Source organism: Chrysochloris asiatica, unplaced genomic scaffold (genome assembly GCF_000296735.1).
Source record: "Chrysochloris asiatica unplaced genomic scaffold, ChrAsi1.0 scaffold00067, whole genome shotgun sequence".
NCBI classification, from domain to species: domain Eukaryota; kingdom Metazoa; phylum Chordata; class Mammalia; order Afrosoricida; family Chrysochloridae; genus Chrysochloris; species Chrysochloris asiatica.
The window spans coordinates 7,461,043-7,482,211 of NW_006408585.1; the positions used below are offsets into that span (position 1 = coordinate 7,461,043).

The following is a 21,169-nucleotide window of genomic DNA, read 5'->3' on the forward strand; positions in this document are numbered from 1 at the left end:
AACGAAACACTGCCCGATCCTGGGCCAACCTCACTACTGTTGCCACGCTTGAGTCCATCACTTGGCCAATCCATCTCATTGGGGGTCTTCCTCTTTTTCTTTGACCCTCCACCTTACCAAACATGATATCCTTCTCCAGCGACTGGTCCCTCCTGACAATGTGTCCAAGGTATGAGAGACGAAGTTTGGCCATCTTGGCCTCCAAGGAGCACTCCATCTGCACTTCATCCAAAATGGATCTATTGGTTCTTTTGGCATCCCATGGCACTTTCAATATTCTCCTCCAACATCATAACTCAAAAGCATCAATTCTTCTACAGTCTTCCTTATTCACCGTCCAGCTTTCACATCCATATGAGGTTATTGAAAATGCCATGGCTTGGGTCAGGCTCACCTTAGTCCTCAAGCTGACATCTTTGCTCTTCAACATTTTAAAAAGGTGTGCAGCAGATTTGCCCAATGCAATATGTCGTTTGATTTCTTGACTGCTTGCTTCCATGAGTGTTGATAGTTGATCCAAGAAGAATGAAGTCCTTGATAACTTCAATCTTTTCTCCGTTGATATGAATGTTATTTATTGGTCCAGTGGTGAGGATTTTTGTTTTCTTTACATTGAGATGTAATCCATACTGAAGGCTATGCTTTTTGATCTTCATCAGTAAATGTTTTAAGTCCTCTTCACTTTCAGCAAGCAAGGTTGTATCATCGCATATTGCAGGTTGTTAATGAGTCTTCCTCCAATCCTGACGCCACAATTTTCCTTCATATAACCTAGCTTCTCGGATTATTTGCTCAGCATACAGGTTGAATATGTATGGCAAAAGAATACAATCTTGTCACACACCTTTCTTAATTTTAAACCCTTCAGTGTTCCCATGTTCTGTTTGAACAACTGCCTCTTGGTCCAGGTACAGATTCCTCATGAGCACAATTAAGTGTTCTGAAATACTCATACTTTGCAATGTTGACCATAGCTTGTCATAATCCACACAATCGAAAGCCCTTGCGTAGTCAATAAAGCACAGGTAAACATCTTTCTGATAGTCTCTTTTCAGCCAAGATCCATCGAACATCAGCAATGATAGCCCTCATTCCACGGCCTCTTCTGAATTCGGCTTGAACCTCTGGAAGTTCTCTGTCAATGTATGATTGTAGCCGTTTCTGTATTACCTTCAGCAAAACTTCACTCACATGGGATATCAAAGAGAATGTCCGATGATTTTCCACAATCTATATGTAGAAATATCCTTTTCTAACCTAAATATATTTGTGGGTATAGTCCCATTTGCCTTCCCACACATCTTCAATTTGAGTGTCTACATATGTATCCACTTGTAAATTACTGCTATTGCTGTTAATGCAGGAATTTGTATGTGAAAGTACTTACCTCTAACTGGTGTGCTCCTCCCTGTGTGCTCTTTGGCACGATCTTTATGTTAACCTCCTTTCTACTGTATATTGCCTTTCCCTTCACTCAAGTTAATACTCACACATGTCTACCCTTGTTATTAATGTACCTTAACTGGAATTTACCATCCCATCCATGATAACCACAAAAATGTTTTTGTATGTGTGTGAAAACCTTTTTTGAAAAATCTTTTTAGTAATTGTTATTGTTGTTCTTAGGTGCCATACAGTCAGTTCTGACTCATAGCAACCTAATACACAACAGAAAGAAACAGTTTCTGGGCCTGTACCATCCTCAAAATCAGTGTTATTCTTGAGCCTGTTGCTGCTGCCACTGCGCCAATTCATCCTGTTGAGGATCTTTCTCTTTTTCACCGATCCTCCACTTTACCAAGCATGGGGTCCTTCTCCAGGCACTGGTCCCTACTGATAATATGTCCAAAGTATGAGAGCTCAAGTCTTTCCATCCTGGTTTCTAAGGAGAATTCTGGCTGCATTTTTTCCAACACAGATTTGTTTGTTCTTCTGGCAGTCCATGGTACTTTTACTATTCTTCTCCAACACCATAATTCAAAAGCATCAACTCTTTTATGGTCTTTCTTGTTCACTAACTTTCACATACATATTGTTGTTGTTGTTGTTATGTGCCGTGGAGTCGGTTCTGACTCATAGCGACCCTGTACAGGGTTTCCAAGGCTGTAAATCTTTAGGGGAGCAGAACACCTCATCTTTCTCCCATGGAACAGCTGGTAGTTTCGAACTGCTGACCTTGTGGTTTGCAATATTAGGCTACTGAAAATAGCATGTCTTTGGGTCAGATGAAGCTTAGTCCTCAAACTGATGTCTCTGCTCTTTAATACTGTAAAGAGGTCTTGTGCAGCAGATTTGCCTAATGCGATATACATAATTTGATTTCTTGACTGTGGAAGCCATGCATGTTTATAGTGGATCTAAGCACAACTTCAATCTCTTTCCATTTATCATGATTGTATTTATTGATCCAATGGTGAGGATTTTTGTTTTGTTTACACTGAGGTACAACCCTTACTGTGGGTCTTTGATCTTCATCAGTAAGTATTTTAAATCATCTTCATTTTCAGATTGTATCATCTGGACATTGTAGGTTATTAATGAGTCTTCCTCCAATCCTGATGTCATTCTTTTTCATATAATTCAGTTTCTCTGATTATTTGCTTAGCATCACATTGAGAAAATATGGTTAAAGGATACATCTCTGGCACACGTCTTTCCTGATTTTAAACCATTCAATATCCACTTGTACTGTTTGAACAACTGCCCCTAGGTTCCTCATGCGTACAATTAAGTGTTCTGGAACACCCATTCTCCACAATGTTATTAGTAGTTTGTCAGAAGTCTTTGCATAGTAAATAAAGCACAAGTAAGTATCTTTCTGGTGTCGTCTGCTTTCAGCCAGGATCAATTTGATGTCAGCAATGATATCCTTAGTTCCACGCCCTCTTTTGAATGCAGCCTGGATTTCTGGCAGTTCCTTGTCAGTGTACTGTTGCAACCAATTTTTAGTTATCGTCAGCAAAATTATACTTTCATGTGATATTGTTTGATGATATCCGCATTCTGTTGGGTCATCTTTCTTTGGAATGGGTCCAAATATGGATCTCTTTCAGTCTGTTGGTCAGGTAGTTGTCTCTAAAATTTCTTGGCATAGTTTTGTATTATTTGCTATTAATTTGTATTCCATCAATTCCTGTACCTTTGATTTTTGCTAATGCCTTCAATGCAGCTTGGTCTTCTTCCATCAGTTCCACATCATATGCTACCTCTTTTACCATACTTATTCAACCTGTATGCTGAGCAAATAATCCTAGAAGCTGGGTTCTATGAAGAAAAACATGACATCAGAACTGGCGAAAGACTCATTAACAACCTGCGATATGCAGATGATACAACCTTGTTTGCTGAAACTGAAGAGGACTTACAACATTTATTGATGAAGATCAAAGAGCACAGCCTTTGGTATGGATTACATCTCAGTGTAAAGAAAACAAAAATCCTCACAATGGACCAATAAACAGCATTCTTATCAATGGAAAAAAGATTGAAGTTGTCAAGGACTTCATTCTTCTTGGATCAACTATCAATACTCATGGAAGCAGCAGTCAAGAAATCAAACAATGTATTGCATTAGGCAAATCTGCTGCACAAGACCTTTTAAAGTAGTGAAGAGCAAAGATGTCAGCTTGAAGACTAAGGTGCACCTGACCCAAGCCATAGCATTTTCAATAACCTCACATGCATGTGAAAGCTATACAGTAAATAAGGAAGACCATAGAAGAATTGATGCATTTGAGTTATGGTGTTGGAGGAGAATATTGAAAGTGCCATGAATGGGCTGCCAAAAGAACCAACAGATTCGTGTTGGAAGAAGGGCAGCCAGAGTGCTCCTTTGAGGCCAGGATGGCCAAACTTTGTGTCTCATACTTCAGGCATAATGTCAGGAGGGACCAGTTGCTGGAGAGGGATATCATGTTTGGTAAGGTGGAGGGTCAGAGAAAAAGACGAAGACCCCCCAATGAGATGGATTGGCCGAGTGGCAGTATCGATGGACTGAAGCTTGGCAACAATAGTAAGGTTGGCCCAGGATCGGGCAGTGTTTTGTTCTGCTGAGCATAAGATTGCTATGAGTTGGTACTGACTCGATGGTACCTAACAACAATGAGATGGTTGAACACTAACCTTTTCTTTTTGGTAAAGTGACTGTATTCTTTCCATTTTCTTTTGATGCTTTCTGAATCATTCAGTATTTTGCCCAAAGAATTCTTCAATACTGCAAGGCAAGTCTTAATTTTTTTCTTCCATTCTTTCAGCTTGAGAAATGTTAAATCTGTTCTTCTCATTTGGTTTTCTGACTCCAGGTCTTTGCACATTTCATACACTTCTCAACTTTGTCTTCTTGAGCTGCCCTTTGAAATTTTCTGTTCAGTGCTTTTACCTCCTAATTTCTTCCATTTGCTTTATCGTTGCTACATTGGAGAGCAAGTTTCAGTCTTTTCTGACATCCATTTTGGTCTTTTCCTTCTTTCTTGTCTTCTTAATGACATTTGCTTTCTTGCTGTAAGCTATTCTTGATGTCATCCCACAACTCTTCTTGTTTTTGGTCATTAGTAGTCTAACGCATAAAATCTGTTCTTGATATGATCTCTAAATTCAGGTGTTCAAGGTCAAATTTTGGCTCTCACGGACTTGCTTTAATTTTCTTCAGCTGCAGCCTGAACTTGCATATGAGCAATTGAGAACAATGTGCCTCTGGCCTTGTTTTGGCTGATGATATGTAGCTTTTTCACATTCTCTTCCCACAGATGTAATCAACTTGATTCCTGTGTATTTCATCTGGTGAGGTCCATGTGTATAGTTGCCTTTTGTGTTGTTTAAAATGTTATTTAAAAATTTATTTGCAACGAATAAGTCACTGGTCTTGCAAAATTCTATTATGCGCTCTCCAGCATCATTTCTGTCACCAAAACCATATTTTCCAACTACTGCTCCTTTCTCTTTGTTTCCAACTTTTGCTTTTTGAGGACATTTGGCATAATGTAACTCACAAGGACAATGTTGTACATTCTACTTTGAGCAGTCATCTAAGGTGCAACGATTAGCCTCTTCCTATCCAGAGCAATAAAGTGTGAAGAAAATCAAAGATACAAGGAAAAAACTACCCAAATATATTAATGGATCATGTGAACTTCAACCTCCATGACCCTTAGACTAGATTGCCCTTAAACCATTACTAACTGCTCTGAAAAGGATCACATTACAAGATCCTGTATAGGGTGGAGAAAAATGTGGAACATGGCTCAGAATCATTAAAAAGACTAGGTTTACTGGTCAGATAGATACTACTTCAAGATTATGGTCTTTAGTCCCCTGTTAGGTCTGGAAGTGAACTCACCCCTGTGGCTCAGTTTTCAGCCAAACAATAGACAGATATATGAAGGGAACACACAGTAGTGAGTTTTGCATTCCTTAGAATAGTCAACTATTTGAGACCAAAAGGATATAATTTGCCCAGGACAAAGTCCATAGGATAGAAAGAATTAGAAAGGATGGAGAATGGAAACAGGAAACACAAGGACAAAGTGGGATGAATAAAAAAACAAAATAGAGCAAACAATGAACCCCCATGAATGCATTACTCACCCCCAACAATCATAAACATTTATATTACCTTAAAAAAAACCAACTTAAATATACATTAAATAAATAAAAATAAAATACATATAATTAACCATTTTTGTGCCTGGGTGGTTTAATATATCTCTTCCTTTAAAGGTCTACCCCTTGAAACTCTTGCCTGGTATTAGCTTCATGAATATCTATTAGTGGTTTCAAGGAAAATGTCTGACCTTCTCTTTGTATCCAAGATTTTACAATAACCTTTTTTTCTTTTTTTTTTTTTTCACTTCTGAGTTCTACTTTTAGAAGGGCGCACTAATACCTTGGTTTTAATAGCAGTTTGCTATGGAACACATAAAATGAAATAAGAGCTTTAGAAGTCAGGAAACAGTTACGCAAGGATCACAGGGTTTAAATAGTGAGCAAGTGTTTAGTTATAATATATTAGTAGTTGAACAGAACCAAAAATACTATAGTCTCTTTGGAATCTGATTGACCACATAAAGCCTCCACAGACATGCAATTTTATGAAATATAAATTTAAGACATGTGATTTTAAGTAATATTAGAAATCAAAGAGAGACTTTTGTTTCAAGTAAAGTGTTTCTTTTAAATTCACTCTGAAACTACCTTCAACTTCAGGAGTTAAAGTGAAGTCAGATCCCAAGTAATGGTTACATCCACCAGGCAGTATTACATTTATTATCTTTATGGGAGGAGCTTTCACTTGGCCAAATGATCCACCATCCATCGGAGAGTTGGTAACAGGAATAAGCTATATAATAAAATAAAAGTTAAAAACGCCTTACCTCCAAAACTCAGATCACTACATTTTGTCCTTAGGACAAACATCAGTTGACAACCTACTTTAAGTGTTTGTCAGTCAGGAGTTATATGCTACCACCCTAAACCTGTCCTGGGAGTCCTGGTGTGGCACTGTGGGTTAATGTGGCAGACTGCAAAGCCGTTTGAACGGCAAGGTCAGCGGTTCAAGCTCACCAGCCACTCTTGGAAACCCTATACAGGGTTGCTATGGGTCGGAATCAACTTGATGGCACTTGACAACAACAACAAACCTGTCCTGGGAGTCCTGGTGTGGCACTGTGGGTTAATGCATCAGACTACAAAATCATTTGAACTGCAAGGTTGGTGGTTGTATAGGTACAGGATCCCGATTGGTCTGAACAGACTCAATGGCACTTAACAACAACAACCCTAAACCTGGTGTGGTGCTGCAGGATAATGCACTGGGCCAAAAGGTCAGTTTGAACCACAAGGTCAGAGGTTCAAACTCACCAGCCACTCCTTGGAAACTCTGTAGAGAGTCATGATGAGTAGGAACTGACTTGAAGCCACTTTACAACAATAGCCCTAAGCCCAGAGTTGGTACAGGCAAAACTGTAAAACAGATCCCTTTGGCCCCTCGCCTTCCTCAGTGCCTTCAGTTCAGTCTTTCCAGAATGTACTGTATTCATTACTAGACATTAGTGCTTCATTGCCAAAGGGTAAATGTGGAATTGAAAAACTGAGAATTTAGATTTTCCCCCTTTTGTAATGTTTTTATGAATAGGCATTTCTGAGGTAAAAGTTACATCTTATATATTTTTGTATCCCTCATGTTATCTTTTAATTAACTAGCAGTTTAAAACAAATAAAATGGGGACTAAGAAAGACATCTACACATCAATTTTAATGAATGTGTTTAATGTACTAATTAAGAGGCTTTTCAATAGCCATCAGAAAATGGAGGGTAGAGAACATCCCAACAAAAACTAAAGTCCTGGAGTCCTGGTATGGCGCTGTAGGATAAGCCCTGGACCAGAAGGTCATTTGAACTGCACTGTCATAAGTTCAAACTCACCAGTTGCTCCTTGGAACCACTTGATGGCACTTAACAACAACACTAAATTTCCCTAAAAATGTATGTCTCCTTTGGCTTCATTAGAAGTTATCGTGGTACTATGGTTTAGTTGTTGGACTGCTAACCACAAGGTTGGCAGTTCAAACTCACTAGCCACTCCATGAGAAACACATGAGGCAGTCTACTCCTGTAAAGATTTATTTAGTCTCGGAAACTCTGTATAGGGTCACCTTGAGTCGGAATCTACTCAATGGCAATGAATTTGGTTTTTTTGACTTTATTTGTACTTTAAAAAATATGAATTGAAAGCATATAACCTAACTCAAGACACAAAGACTTTGCAATTTGTATAAGACTGTTAACTCATACTTCAATTAATGTTACCAAGAATGTAATTTTACTCTATGTTTCAAGATCACATACATTTTGCTAAACCCTTTAAGTCCCAAATTCCCTCACTCTTGGGGGAGAATTTGTCCTCACCAAGAACCTAGAATGTTGTCAAGTTTTCTTTTGAAACCGAAAGCATCAAAACTGGTTGGTTTCAGATAGAACTTTAGATTTCACTCATTCTTTCTTTATCTGCAGTTGTAAAAGAAAAAACAGCAGCAACTGAAACACACACATCAGGTTAAATCGATGAACTCGAGAAGTTTGCTGTTCTTTGTCTCCTGAGCAGCTATAAGAAATAACGGGGTAGTGTTCTAGCAATGAAAATAAAATTATTACTGAACCTTAAAACAGAGTTTTCTAGAATAAAGACTTAAAACCCCTCTTTATTTCACTATCATGTATAAAAAGCAAATTAAAACCATTGCCCTCTGATGGATTCAAATTTATAGCAATCTTATGGGACAGAAAGCAGCTCCTTAGGGTTTCCAAAGCTCTAATGTTTGTGGAAAAGAAGCATTGTAGTGCTACTAGAAAGGTGAGTGGTTTGACCTCACTATCCGCAATGAAGGAGAGAGATGGGGCAGTCTGCTCCCGTAAAGATTTACAGCTTGGAAACCCTATGTTGTTGTTGTTATGTGCCATGGAGTTGGTTCCAATTCATAGTGACCCTGCACAGGGTTTCCGAAGCTGTAAATCTTTATGGGAACGAATGCCTCATCTTTCTCCCGTGGAACTGCTGGTAGTTTTGAACTGCTGACTTTGAAGTTGGCAGCCTGACTCGTAACCACTATGTTACCAGAGCTCCTTTGGAAACCCTATGGAGCACTTCTATTTGGCCTAATAAGGTTGTCATGAGCCGGAATTGATTCAACAGCAGTGAGTGTGGGTTTGTTGTTTTAATCCATATAGGATCACCAGCCTCGTCTTTCTTTCTCCCTCTGAGTAGCTGGTGGGTTTAAAGTATTGAACTTGCCATTAGTAGTCCAATGCTTAATGCACTGCACCACCAGGGATTCTTAACCATTTTCTTTAAAACTCATGATTTGTTTCAGCTAACCATATCTAAGTGAATCAGAAAGGAATTCTAAATAAAATATTTACATGTTGACTAGGTGGAAACTTAAGTAGAGTCTTACTCAGACCACCGGTTCCTTTGCCTAAACAAAGTCAGCTTTATTAATGTTGTACTCTGTAGCTAATTTGACCTCTGGTTAATCAAAATAAGTCAAAGATCATTTAAAAAGCGACTGTTACAAAAATCAGAGAGTCATTCAAATTATATGTACAATTCGTATTTTTTTTTTTTTAAATGTAAAACATATGAACGAATACATGTGCACTAATCATTTAGTGAAGGGTCAAGGCCCTTTTTGTAAGTATCCCTTTGATTGGTATTTTATTGGATTGTTCTTGGATAAATCATGCCATTAAAAGTTTTTTGTCTACAATTTCTGATTTTGATTTCTTTCATCTCTAAAGTAACAAGAATTTAAAGATGTGTAGAAAACTTAAGCATAAGAATCTTTTTTGTTTTGTTTTGTTTTTCTTTCCTACACTATTTTGTCTGAATTTTAATTTCCCCCCATAGGTTTTACTACATACACACAACTAATTTGACAGTATATGTGTGTGTGTGTGTGTGTGCATGTGTGATCTTTATCCAGACTTTACAAAGTCTCCGATCTGGTTTTCACAGAAACACTATATTAAATTTTATATTTATGATTTTATTCTTGTTATTTGCTACTGTCGAGCCAGTTCCAACTATATACAGACACCCTGTATAGGGTTTCCAAGAGTGAATGGTGGGTTTGAACAGTTAATCAGTCGAGTGCTTATCCTACAGTACTCACTCATGATTTATACTTATTTAAAATAACAAGAACTAGAATTTGATGTTTAAAACCACAGCCATTTCCTGCCAAGTGTATGAATCTATGGCTGATGGCAGAGTAAGCCTGCTTCCCTTGCCCTGGGTTATCAAAACTTCAGTGTGCTCTGGGGATCCCGTAGCTTGTTGTACAAAGGGAATGGAGAGAGTTGGTTCATTTCATGAAGTAGTCAAGTGACATACATTAGGAAGGTATGTATCTCTCCTACCTCTTCAACCTAAGTTTTATAAAGTAACATTTGTCCACTCACTCTAAAGTTCTGGCTTTAGCTTTAACTTACATCAGAGCTTCACTTACAGCAGGGGTGGGGAAACTTTTTTCTGCCAAAATTTGGAACATCATTTGCAGGCCATACAAAATTATGAACTTAATAATTAGCCTGCTATATTTGGTTGCTGGAGAAGGATATCATGTTTGGTAAGGTGGAGGGTCAGAGAAAAAGAGGAAGACTGCCAGCGCGATGGATTGGCAAAGTGGCAGCATCAATGGGCTCAAGCGTGGCAACAATTGTGAGGTTGGTCCAGGACCGGGCAGTGTTTTGTTCTGTTGTACATAGGATCACTATGAGTCGGTAGCGACTCGATGGCACCTAACAACAACATGTTTGGTTAAGAGGAATCCAGGTAGCGTAGTGGATTATGAGCTGGGCTGCTAACTGAAACAATAGCAGTTTTAATCTATAAACCACTCAGAGAGAGAAAGATGAGGCGTTTTTGCTCCCGTAAAGATTTACAGCCTCGGATACCCTATACAGGGTTTCTATGAGTCAGAACCAACTCCATGGAACACAACCATTACCACCACATTTGGCTAAACATTTAGTTAACTCACCCCCAGTGTGATGGGTGGAACTGCGGTTGCCTTGGCAGGGCCAGACCAAATGATTTCTCAGGCCTTATATGGCCCACAAGGAACTCTGGTAGCGTAGTGGTTACAAATCGGGCTGCTAACCTCAGGGTCAACAGTTCAAAACTATCACCTGTTCTGTGGGAGAAAGATGAGGCTTTTTGCTCCCGTGAAGATTTACAGCCTCAGAAACCCTCTAAGGGATCGCTATGAGTCGGAACTGACTCCACGGCTCATAACAACAACAATCTGGCCCACAGGTTGGATGTTCCGCATCCTGATTTACAGTCTCATTACCCCATCCTAGTTCAGGTCTTTAAAACATCTCTCCTCAATTAATCTGGAAGCTTCTTAGCTGGTTTCCTGCCTCCTGTTTCTCTTTCCCCATTGCTTACAAAGGCACAGCTTGAATCACATCACTCTGGTGTTCAAAAACTAAAGCTGACAGCATTTCCTAATGATATCTTTTTGTGATTTCTTCTCTAATTTCTTACTCTGGCCTTATGCCTTTTTTACAGTGTGTAGGCATTTTTGTTCTTGCTGTTTAGTGCCGTCAAGTTGGTTTTAACTCATAGTGATCCTGTACAGGGTTTCCAAGGAGCAGCTGGTGAGTTTGAACCGCTAACTTTTCGGTTAGTCCAGTGCTTATCCTTCAGAGCCACACGAAGCATACGGCCCAATTATTGTGCCAATATATGAGAAAAGGGCAGCACTTCTGTCTTTTAGGATGTGCTGCGTAGTCCAGAGAGCTGAGCTCAAAATTCCTTACTTCCCTTTTTAATCTGCCTGAATGGAGACAGTTTTACTGTTAGTTTTTGTTCTGATATTTTATATCTTCCTACCTTCCAGTATGAGATATTGAAGAAGATGCACAAATACATTAAATAAGTTGCCTACATCTAACTACATTAGTAGAAAAAGGAACTTACTTTCCTGGCATGTGTGTGTGTGTGTGTGTGTGTGTGTGTGTGTCTGATTCACAAGATCAGGCTGTCTTTGATAGAAAATCATAAACTCGAAACTAATATAATGTACAGAAACATCATTTAAACATTTAAGCCCCAATTTAAGCATGTAAGTAAAAATACACATATTCACCATTAACGTATTTCAGCAGTAAGCATTAAAATGATTATTACCGAAGTTTTCTTCGCTTGGAGTTCAGAGAAGTGAGACTCGGCTTTAGCTCTGTCCTCCGCGCTCACAGGAATTCCATCCAACATCTGTAAATTTGGCAGCCGAAATAAGAGCATGTGGCGGTGCAGCACTTTCCGACAAATCTAAATAATGTTAAAAATCACAATGGATTCCTTAAAAAACACTTTAAAGTCGTAGACTGACATAGATAGAGTAGGAAATTTTACATAGTAGCAAGGGTGAGAGAATAGCCAGTTAGCAGTATTGTTGTTAAGTGTCACTGAGTGGGCGCCAATTCATAGTGAACCTAGATAGGGTTTTGAAGGCTGTAAATCTTTGAGGAAGCAGAATGCCTCATCTTTCTCCTATGGAATGGTGGCTGGTGGGCTCAAACTGCAGATCTTGTGGTTCCCAGTCCAGTGCTTATCCTACAGAGCCTCTGTTGTCTGTAGTATTACATGCTGCAAATGTGAGCTCCCTTTTTGAAACCCATCTTGTTCTCAGTTCCCTGGCATGCTAAATGAAGCACATAACTTTTTTATTAAGGCTATCCATTTGGAAATGCAGTCTCTTTTTACAGTATATAGTATTGCACATTAACTACAAGCAATACCCAACTCATGAAGAGGACTCTACCACATATTACAAAAGTTATGTTGTAAACAATTGGCTTATAAAAATGAGATTTTCCCACAGATATAATCCAGTTTAATTAAGTACATATCCATCAATTCACAGTATCAGCCTACTCTAAAGATGTTTGCATATGTAATAGGGAGGTATGCAGAAAAGGGTCAATAGAATATGTCTGAAACGATTGTCTTTGGAAGGTTCTGTTTACAAGGTTAGCTCCTGACTAGTACCTGGGTACTTGGATTCTGGGAGTGTTCCCACCGATCCTTAACTGGTAAGGGTGGTTTACTATGCTTAGGAAATACAGCCAAACAATATAATTATGCTGAACACCTGTTTTCCTCCTAGGAGTCTGTAATTTAAATACATAATAGGCAAAGAGTGCCTAAGTGACCATCCTCCTATAAAATCCTTAAATGCTGAGGCTCTAATGGGCTACTTGAGGCAAAAATGCCACATAAATGTTGCTGCATTTTTGTTGTAGGGCGAAGAGGGTGCTATGTGTGGCCACTCATGGGAGAGAAACAGCATAGTGGGTTCCTTCAGACTCTGCCTGTGTCGTTCCCCCTTATTCTTACTAAAGAAAGGGGTCTCTGGGTGACACACTTGGTTAAGCGATCTCAGTTGGTTAAAGGGCTGGCATTCGGTTTCTGACAGGTCACAGACTTGAAGCCCCTACGTAGCAGTTCTCCTTTACACATGGGGTCTCCAGGAGTAGCCTTACTATGTGACTATAATGAGTACAAATCGAGCTGAGTCCCATGAGTCCTTTTGGCAAATTTCTGACTGTGGAGATGATCTCAGGGGCACTCAACATGGAAGGTATGCAAAAGGATGTTTATTGCAACATTGTTTATAAGAGCAAAAATGAAAAAAAGAAAAACAAACAAGAAGTCTTTCAAAAGAGAATGAATAAAGGTGTTATAAAAGAATGTAGTAGATACATAGGCACTGAGAAGGATCTTTAAGACACAAAGCTGATCAAAGAAAAACAAAAAACACAAAAATCCAAACAGACATTTACTCTTTTGAGGGTTACAAAGAAAGTTTCATAAATATCAAAGAATATATAGGTAGACAGTTTCTTCTGACTAAAACATAACAAGATTTGAAATCAATACATGGTAACTAAAACTACATCATATATTTGAAATTCATACACACATCTCAAAAAGTTCAAGAAGAATTCTTTGGAAGGTAGATTTCAAGAAACAGTGGTAAAAATACTCCTCAAATTTGAGATCCTGCTAGAGCTTTGTAACTTAGTGCAAATGGGAAGCAGAATGACTTCACTGGTAAACTTGGGAAGATTAAACTGGGATGTTTGACTTTTCCCCTTCCTCTTGGGAGGAGCTTACTGCTGGAAGATGATATTTTGTTCCTTCAGAAGAAGCTCTCCTCCCAGGCTGTTGTTGTTGTTAGGTGCCATCGACTCTGTACCGACCCATAGCGACCTTATGCACAGAAGAACGACCTCACTATTGTCACCACGCTTGAGTCCATCGATGCTGCCACTTGGCCAATCCATTTTGTTGGGGGTCTTCCTCTTTTCCTCTAATCCTCCACCTTACCAAACATGATATCCTTCTCCAGTGGCTGCTCCCTCCTGACAATATGTCCAAAGTATGAGAGATGAAGTTTGGTCATCTTGGCCTCTAAGGAGCACTCTGGCTGCACTTCTTCCAACACAGATCTAATTGTTCTTTTGGCAGCCGATGGCACTTTCAATATTCTACTCCAACACCACAACTCAAAGGCATCATTTCTTCTACAGTCTTCCTTATTCACTGTCCAGCTTTCGCATGCATATGAGGTTATTGAAAATACCATGGCTTGGGTCAGGTGCATCTCCCAGGTAGAAAGGCCCAATCTAGGCTTTCCTATTATAGAGTGATTACAATGTTCTGTTACTGGGTTCAGTTAGTTAGCCCCATTGGCTTTTACCTCTCCCATTCTGCCACTGTCAAAATTCTCAATTTGTCCAGATATTAGGTTATCAAGAACGATAATTATTAGATCTCTTCAACAAACTTCAACAGAAAAATTTGCAAATTTCTCACAAAATTAATTTATGAATTTAACATGATTCCAATTTCAAATATCAACAAGATTCTCATGCAACTTAAAAGGCTGTTCCTAAAAGTCATAAGAAAGAATAGCCAAGACACTGAAGAAATTGAAAAAGGGGAGAAAAAAGGGAGACTGAAGAGTAGAAGACAAATTAGAGGAACTTATTCTACCAGGCATCCTGGTGTGGCACTGCAGGTTAACGTGCTAGACTACAGGTTCTGTTTGAACCACAAGGTTGGTGGTTCAAACTCATTATCCACTCCTTGGAAATTCTATATAGGGTCACTATGAGATGGAACAGACTCAACAGCACTTAACAACAACAAAAACAACAACCCTACCAGGGTAGAGCACAGTGTCTCCATACGATAAATAATGGACTGCAAATCACAAGGTCCGTGGTTCAAGCCCACCAGCTGCTCCATGGTAGAAAAATGAGACCTTCTGATCCTAAGAAAATGGAACTGACTTGCAAGTACTAAACAACAACCAATAACCACTCCACTAAGGAGGCGCCCCCACCACTCATCTGTCAGTTTGTCGTACTGGGGTGGCTTGTAAGTTGTTGTGATTCTGTGTATTTTAAATACCAGTAGAGCTTCCAGATGAAAACAGACTAGGAAGGAGGAATTATGAACTACTTCTGAATATTTAGTCACTGGAAACCTTATAATAGAAGAGAAATACTGTCAGATATAGTGCCAGAAAATGAGCCCCTCAGGTTGGAAGTCACTCAAAATGCAACTGGGGAAGAGCTGCCTCCTCAAAGTAGAGCTGACCATGATGACATGAATGGAGTAAAGCCCATGTGAGTAAAGCCCACAGGACCTTCATTTGCTGATAGGGCACAACTCAAAATGAAGAGAAACAGCTATAAACATCCATTAATAACCAGAACATAGATTGTACTTATTATGAAAATTGGAAGTTGTCAAAACTGAAATGGAACGCATAAACATAGATATCTTAGGCATTGGTGAGCTGAAATGGACTGGTATTGGCCATTTTGAATCTGACAACCACATGGTTTACTATGCAGGGAATGATAAATTGAAGAGGAATGGTGTTGCATTCATAGTCAAAAGAACATATCCAGATCAGTCATGAGGTACAATGCTGTCTGTGATAAGATAATATCCATGTGCCTACAGGGAAGACCAGTTAATACCACTATTATTCAAATTTATGCACCAATCACTAAAGTTAGTGAGGATGACTACCAACTTCTTAAATCTGAAATTGATCAAACATGCAATCAAGATGTACTGATCATTACTGGTGACTGGAATGCAAAGGTTAGAAACAAAGAGGAAGGATCAGTAGTTGGAAAATATGGCCTTGGTGATAGAAATGATGCTGAAGAACACATGATAGAATTCTGCAAAATCAATGATTTGTTCATTTCAAAAACCTTTAGACAGCATAAGAGACAACTATACACATGGACCTCACCAGATGGAATACACAGAAATCAAGTTGAATACATTTGCAGAAAGAGATGATGGAAAAGTTTTATTTCATCAGTCAAAACAAGGCCAGGTGCAGATTATGGAACACACCATCAACTGCTTATATGAAAATTCAAACTGAAGCTGAAGAAAATGAAAACAAGTCCACAAGAGCCAAAATATGACCTTGTATATATGCCACATGAATTGAGAGATCATCTGAAGAACAGATTTGATACATTGAACACTAAAGACTGAAGACCAGAAGAGTTGTGGGATGATATCAAGAACACCATACATGAAGAAAGCAAAAAATCATTGAGAAGACAAGAAAGAAGGAAAAGGTCAAAATGGATGTCAGAAGAGACACTGAAACTTGCTCTCCAGTGGAGAGATGCTAAAGCAAATGGAAAAAAATGAGGAGGTACAAGAGCTGAACAGATAATTTCAAAGATAAGCTCAAGAAGACAAAGTTAAATATTACAAAAAAATGTGCAACAATCCGGAGTCAGAAAATCAAAAAGGTAGAACACCCACTCAGCATTTCTCAAACTGGGGAACTGAAGAAAAAATTCAAGCCTTGACTTTCATTATTGAAGGATTCTCTGGGCAAATTATTGAAGGAGCAGCAAGCATCAAAAGAAGGAAGGAAGGAATATGCAGAGTCACTGTACCAAAAGGAAATGGTTGATTTTCAACTGTTTCAAGAAGTAGCATAATGATCAAGAGCCAATGACACTGCAGGAAGAAGCCCAACGTGCATTGAAAGAATTGGCAAAGAACAAGGGTCCATGAATAAAAATTGAAATCTTTTTTCAAGAAAGTGAGGTGGCACTGGAGGCACTCACTCATCTATGTCAAGAAACTTGGAAGACAACTATCTGGCCGACTGATTGGAAGAGATCTCCAAAGAGAGGTGACCCAACAGTGTGTGGACATCATCTGACAATATCTTTGATAGCTCATGTGAGTAAAGTTTTACTAAAGTTAATACAGAAACGGCTGTACGCATACATTGACAGAGAACTTCCAGAGGTTCAAGATGGATTCAGAAGAGGGCGTGGAATGAGGGATACCATTGTTGATGTCCAATGGCTGAAAGCAGAGAATACCAGAAAGATGTTTACCTGTACTTTATTGACCATGCAAAGGCTTTCAATTGTGTGGATCATGACAAGTTATGGACAGCATTGCAAAATATGTATTCATGAGGAATCTGTACCTGGACCAAGAGGCAGGTGTTAGAACAGAACACAGGAACACTGAATGGTTTCCAATTTTAAAAAGTGTGCGACAGGGTTGTATTCTTTCACCATACTTATTCAACCTGTATGCTGAAAAAATAATCCGAGAAACTGGGTAATATGAAGAAAAACATGGCATCAGGATTGGAGGAAGACTCATTAACAACCTGCAATATGCAGATGATACAACCTTGCTTGCTGAAAGTGAAGAGGACTTAAAATATTTACTGATGAAAATCAAAGACCTCAGCCTTTGGTATGGATTGCATCTCAATGCAAACAAAACAAAAATCCTCACCACTGAGCCAATAAACAACATTCTTATCAACAGAGAAAAAATTGAAGTTGTCAAGGACTTCATTATTCTTGGATCAACTATCAGCACTCATGGAAACAGCAGTCAAGATATCAGACGATGTATTTCATTAGGTAAATCTGCTGTACAAGACCTTTTTAAAGTGTGAAGAGCAAAGACGTCAGCTTGAAGACTAAGGTGTGCCTGACCCAAGCCATGGTATTTTCAATAACCTCATATGCATGTGAAAGCTGGGCAGTGAATAAGGAAGACCATAGAAGAATTGATGCTTTTGAGTTATGGTGTTGGGGAAGAATATTGAAAGTGCCATGGGCAGCCAAAAGAACCAACAGATCTGTGTTGGAAGAAGTACAGCCAGAGTGCTCCTTGGAGGCCAGGATGGCCAAACTTCGTCTCTCATATTTCAGACATATTGCTGAAGAAGGATATCATGTTTGGTAAGGTGGAGGGTCAGAAAAGAGGAGGAAGACCCCTAGCAAATGGATTGGTCAAGTGGCAGCATCAATGGGCTCAAGTGTGGCAACAATTGTAAGGTCGGCCCAGGACCAGCAGTGTTTTGTCATGTTGTGCATAGGGTCGCTATGAGTTGGTACCAACTCGATGGCACCTAACAACAACAACAAGGAGGAGCCGTGGTGGCACAGTGGGTAAGTGCTTGGCTGCTAACCAAAAGTTTGGTTATTCATACCCACCAGTTGTTCTGTGGGAGAAAAGATCTGACATCCTCTTTATATAAAAATGTGTAGCCTTCAAAACCCTATTGGGCAGTTCTGCTAAGTCCTGTAGGGTCACTATGAATTGGAATGGACTCACTGGCAGTAGGTTTTACTGTACTGTACATCCAGACTTCCTATAACATTTTGGTAATTAACATAGTGTAATATTGGACTCCTGGTGTAGTGCTATAGGATCAGCAATAGACTTCGAACCACAAGGTCGACAGTTCAATCCCAGCAGTTGCTCCTCAGAAACCCTATACAGGGTTCTGCTCCAGTAATTACAGCCTTGGAAACCCTGTACAGGGTTGCTATGAGTCAGAACTGCCTCCATGGCGCATAACCACCACCACCATATATGACAATGGCAATAATATAATCAGTTGGAAAAAGACAATAATTTATGGATACCTCGCTATACATAAGGGTATATATTAAAGGCTTTTTCATACCATATAAAATAAATCATATACAGCTATCATTATATTGAAAAATAAAGTAGAAAAGTAACATACTCACTGGATTACCATAAATTGTAAGCTCTCTGATAGACGAGATGGCATCAAGCTTTTCCAGTTCTGCCATATCCTATTCAAAAGTTAATTTAATCAATGCATGATCATTGAGTTCCAACATCCTTCAATATAAACAGTTTGAAGTAATGCTCTGAAGTGCTGGATTCCATCTGTCTCACAGTTAAATCCTTTGAAATGAGCTTGTGTGACACCATTTTGTACTATTGATTAAAGACAGACCTATATGCTATAGACTCCAAAAACACGATTGACAAAGATGATATTCCAACATGGAAATGGACTATAGAGCAGTGCTTCCATGACAGGACCAACTTTTTCTTTAAAATTCTGATTAATTTCCCAAATTATTGGACCAGAAATGTGCAAAAGTTGAATCCAGCCAAGTAATTTCAAAGGTACACATTAAATACATTCTTAACCATTAAGTTTGTTGTTGTTAAGTGCTACTGAACTGCTTCTGATTCATAGGGACCCTGTATAGGGTTTCTGAGGAGCAGCTGGTGGGCTTGAACTACCAACCTTGTGATTCGCAGTCCAGTGCTGATTCTTTGCATGAAAATTACATATTTTATATTTGCTGAGAGTACCTTACTGAAAAACAACTCTAAAGAGCTGAAATATTTGCCTTTCCTGTTTGATGGCATTATTTATTATTATCTACTTAGTATTGGTAAAATTTGGTCAACACATTTTAGTTTTTACAAATATTTTCTGCAATACTACTTTTTACCAAAATTAACCATTAAGTTCAGCTAAAAGTATTCCTAGTTATAGTAACAAAACCAAGTTATATGGGAAGGAAGGAACTGAGAAGTCAATGGAATTTCCCAGACCCAGTGTAGTGGTTACGAATCGGACTGCGAACCTTAAGGTCAGTAGTTTGAAACTACCAGCTGTTTTGTGGGGGAAAGATGAGGCATTCTGCTCCCGTAAAGAATTGCAGCCTCAGAAACCCTGTACAGGGTCGCTATGAGTAGGAAACGATTTCACAGCACATAACAACACAAACAATGTATCCTTGATATTACTGGTAAAGCTTAATACTTGTCACCATCTCTGATTTGTTAAGTCTTAAGGATCCTTTGTTAATTCAGTTGTCATTGTTGAGAATATTTCTCATAGGATAAGCATTTTCCTAATGTAGATTTCTTCTGGATAAAGAATCATTGCCAGTTTTGTCAGGCTTTCCTCAGATGATGGTTGTTTGATCCTGTGTATACATTCCCTAGTTGCCATGTAGAAAAAGGCACTGCCCATGAATTCCTTCTATCTTTTGACATGGTTTTTATAACATTCCAGAAACAGCTTCCTGAACTAGCGCCACAAACAAGTACTTATTATTGAGTTTCTACTGTGTACCAGCAGATACTATGCTTTATGATAAAGACAGATGTGGACAAGATAGAATTTGTCCCTGATCTTGGGGGGGAGGGGAGGGAGGCAATCCACTGTTCAATCTGTCTTCAAGGCTACTTTAAAGGGATAGGCAGATATAGTAATATTGCTAAATCGAGGGTTAACAACAGATCATCACTCAAACTGAGAATTCTTAGGGCTATATAAGGTTATTTATGTCTGTAACTCTCTTATCTGAATACTGTAGGAGAGAGTTTGAGCTGGTTCAGTTGGACAGCTGGTTCAGTTGGGACAACTCTTAAGAGTAATAAGTTGATAGCTTCAATGGCTGGACGATCAGAACTCAACTAGAGTAAGAAAGAAGGGGGGTGGGGAGTGCAATCTGCTATAATTTGATGAACTTGACCTATATTATGGATGTAGTAGCTTAAAAGAAGGAATGAATCATCACAGCAAGGATCATTCCCACCCTCTCTGTACAAAGGGTTGACAGGGATGGGCAACTTAGACATTGGTTACCCAAATGGGGGATATAAGGCATGAAGTGACTGGTTTACAAGTTTTCAAGGGAGCTTAGTTTCAGAGTGTGCAGGAGAAGGTAGAATCTCCACTGAGTGGTTTTCAGCCTGTCTAGACAGGGCTGGTGAAGGAGATGTGGATAAGACTCTTGTGGTTCAATAGTGAATAATTGTTTTCATGACTGATTGCGGTTGTTGCAAATGTAAAGGTAGATGTTTTGTAACCAAAGGAGGGGAGTGGTTGATCTTGCAGTCCAGGAGCAGAGGACCCTGGGACCATCAAGGGAGAAGAGCAGAGTTCAGGACCTTATCCAGAAAAGCAGCAATGCCAGAGATGGAGGCAGAGACAATGACAATGACGTGGAGAGATGGAGCAGCTGGGGACTCTAGACTCAAGGAGGAAGAGGGGCTGTGTGCTGGCGGCTGGGGGGCAGACTTTCAGGGTATGCCATTTGGTTGTTTGAATGGTTATATATTCCTGAGTGCTTTGGTGTACATGAAAAAACAAAAAACCAGAGGGAATGGACGTAAATGCTGTTGAATGATGATGCATGGAGGGGACTGTAGTCATTGCAATGAAATGAAATATGATAGGATGAATGTAAAGCTGATATATTCTCCCATGTAAACTATTACTCAATTCA

The 21,169-nt window shown here is 39.1% G+C and overlaps 1 protein-coding gene across 1 annotated transcript in view; it reads right to left on the minus strand.

Moving 5' to 3' along the window:
* The window catches only part of LRRC9 (leucine rich repeat containing 9), a 219,084-nt gene that overhangs the window by 3,021 nt on the left and 194,894 nt on the right, over window positions 1–21,169 (minus strand). The window contains exons 28-30 of the mRNA XM_006864637.1: window positions 18,635–18,703; window positions 11,691–11,831; window positions 6,190–6,334 (exon numbers count right to left, since the gene is read on the minus strand). Of these exons, the coding sequence (XP_006864699.1) occupies window positions 6,190–6,334; window positions 11,691–11,831; window positions 18,635–18,703 (355 nt within the window). The remainder of the gene's footprint in view (window positions 1–6,189; window positions 6,335–11,690; window positions 11,832–18,634; window positions 18,704–21,169) is intronic.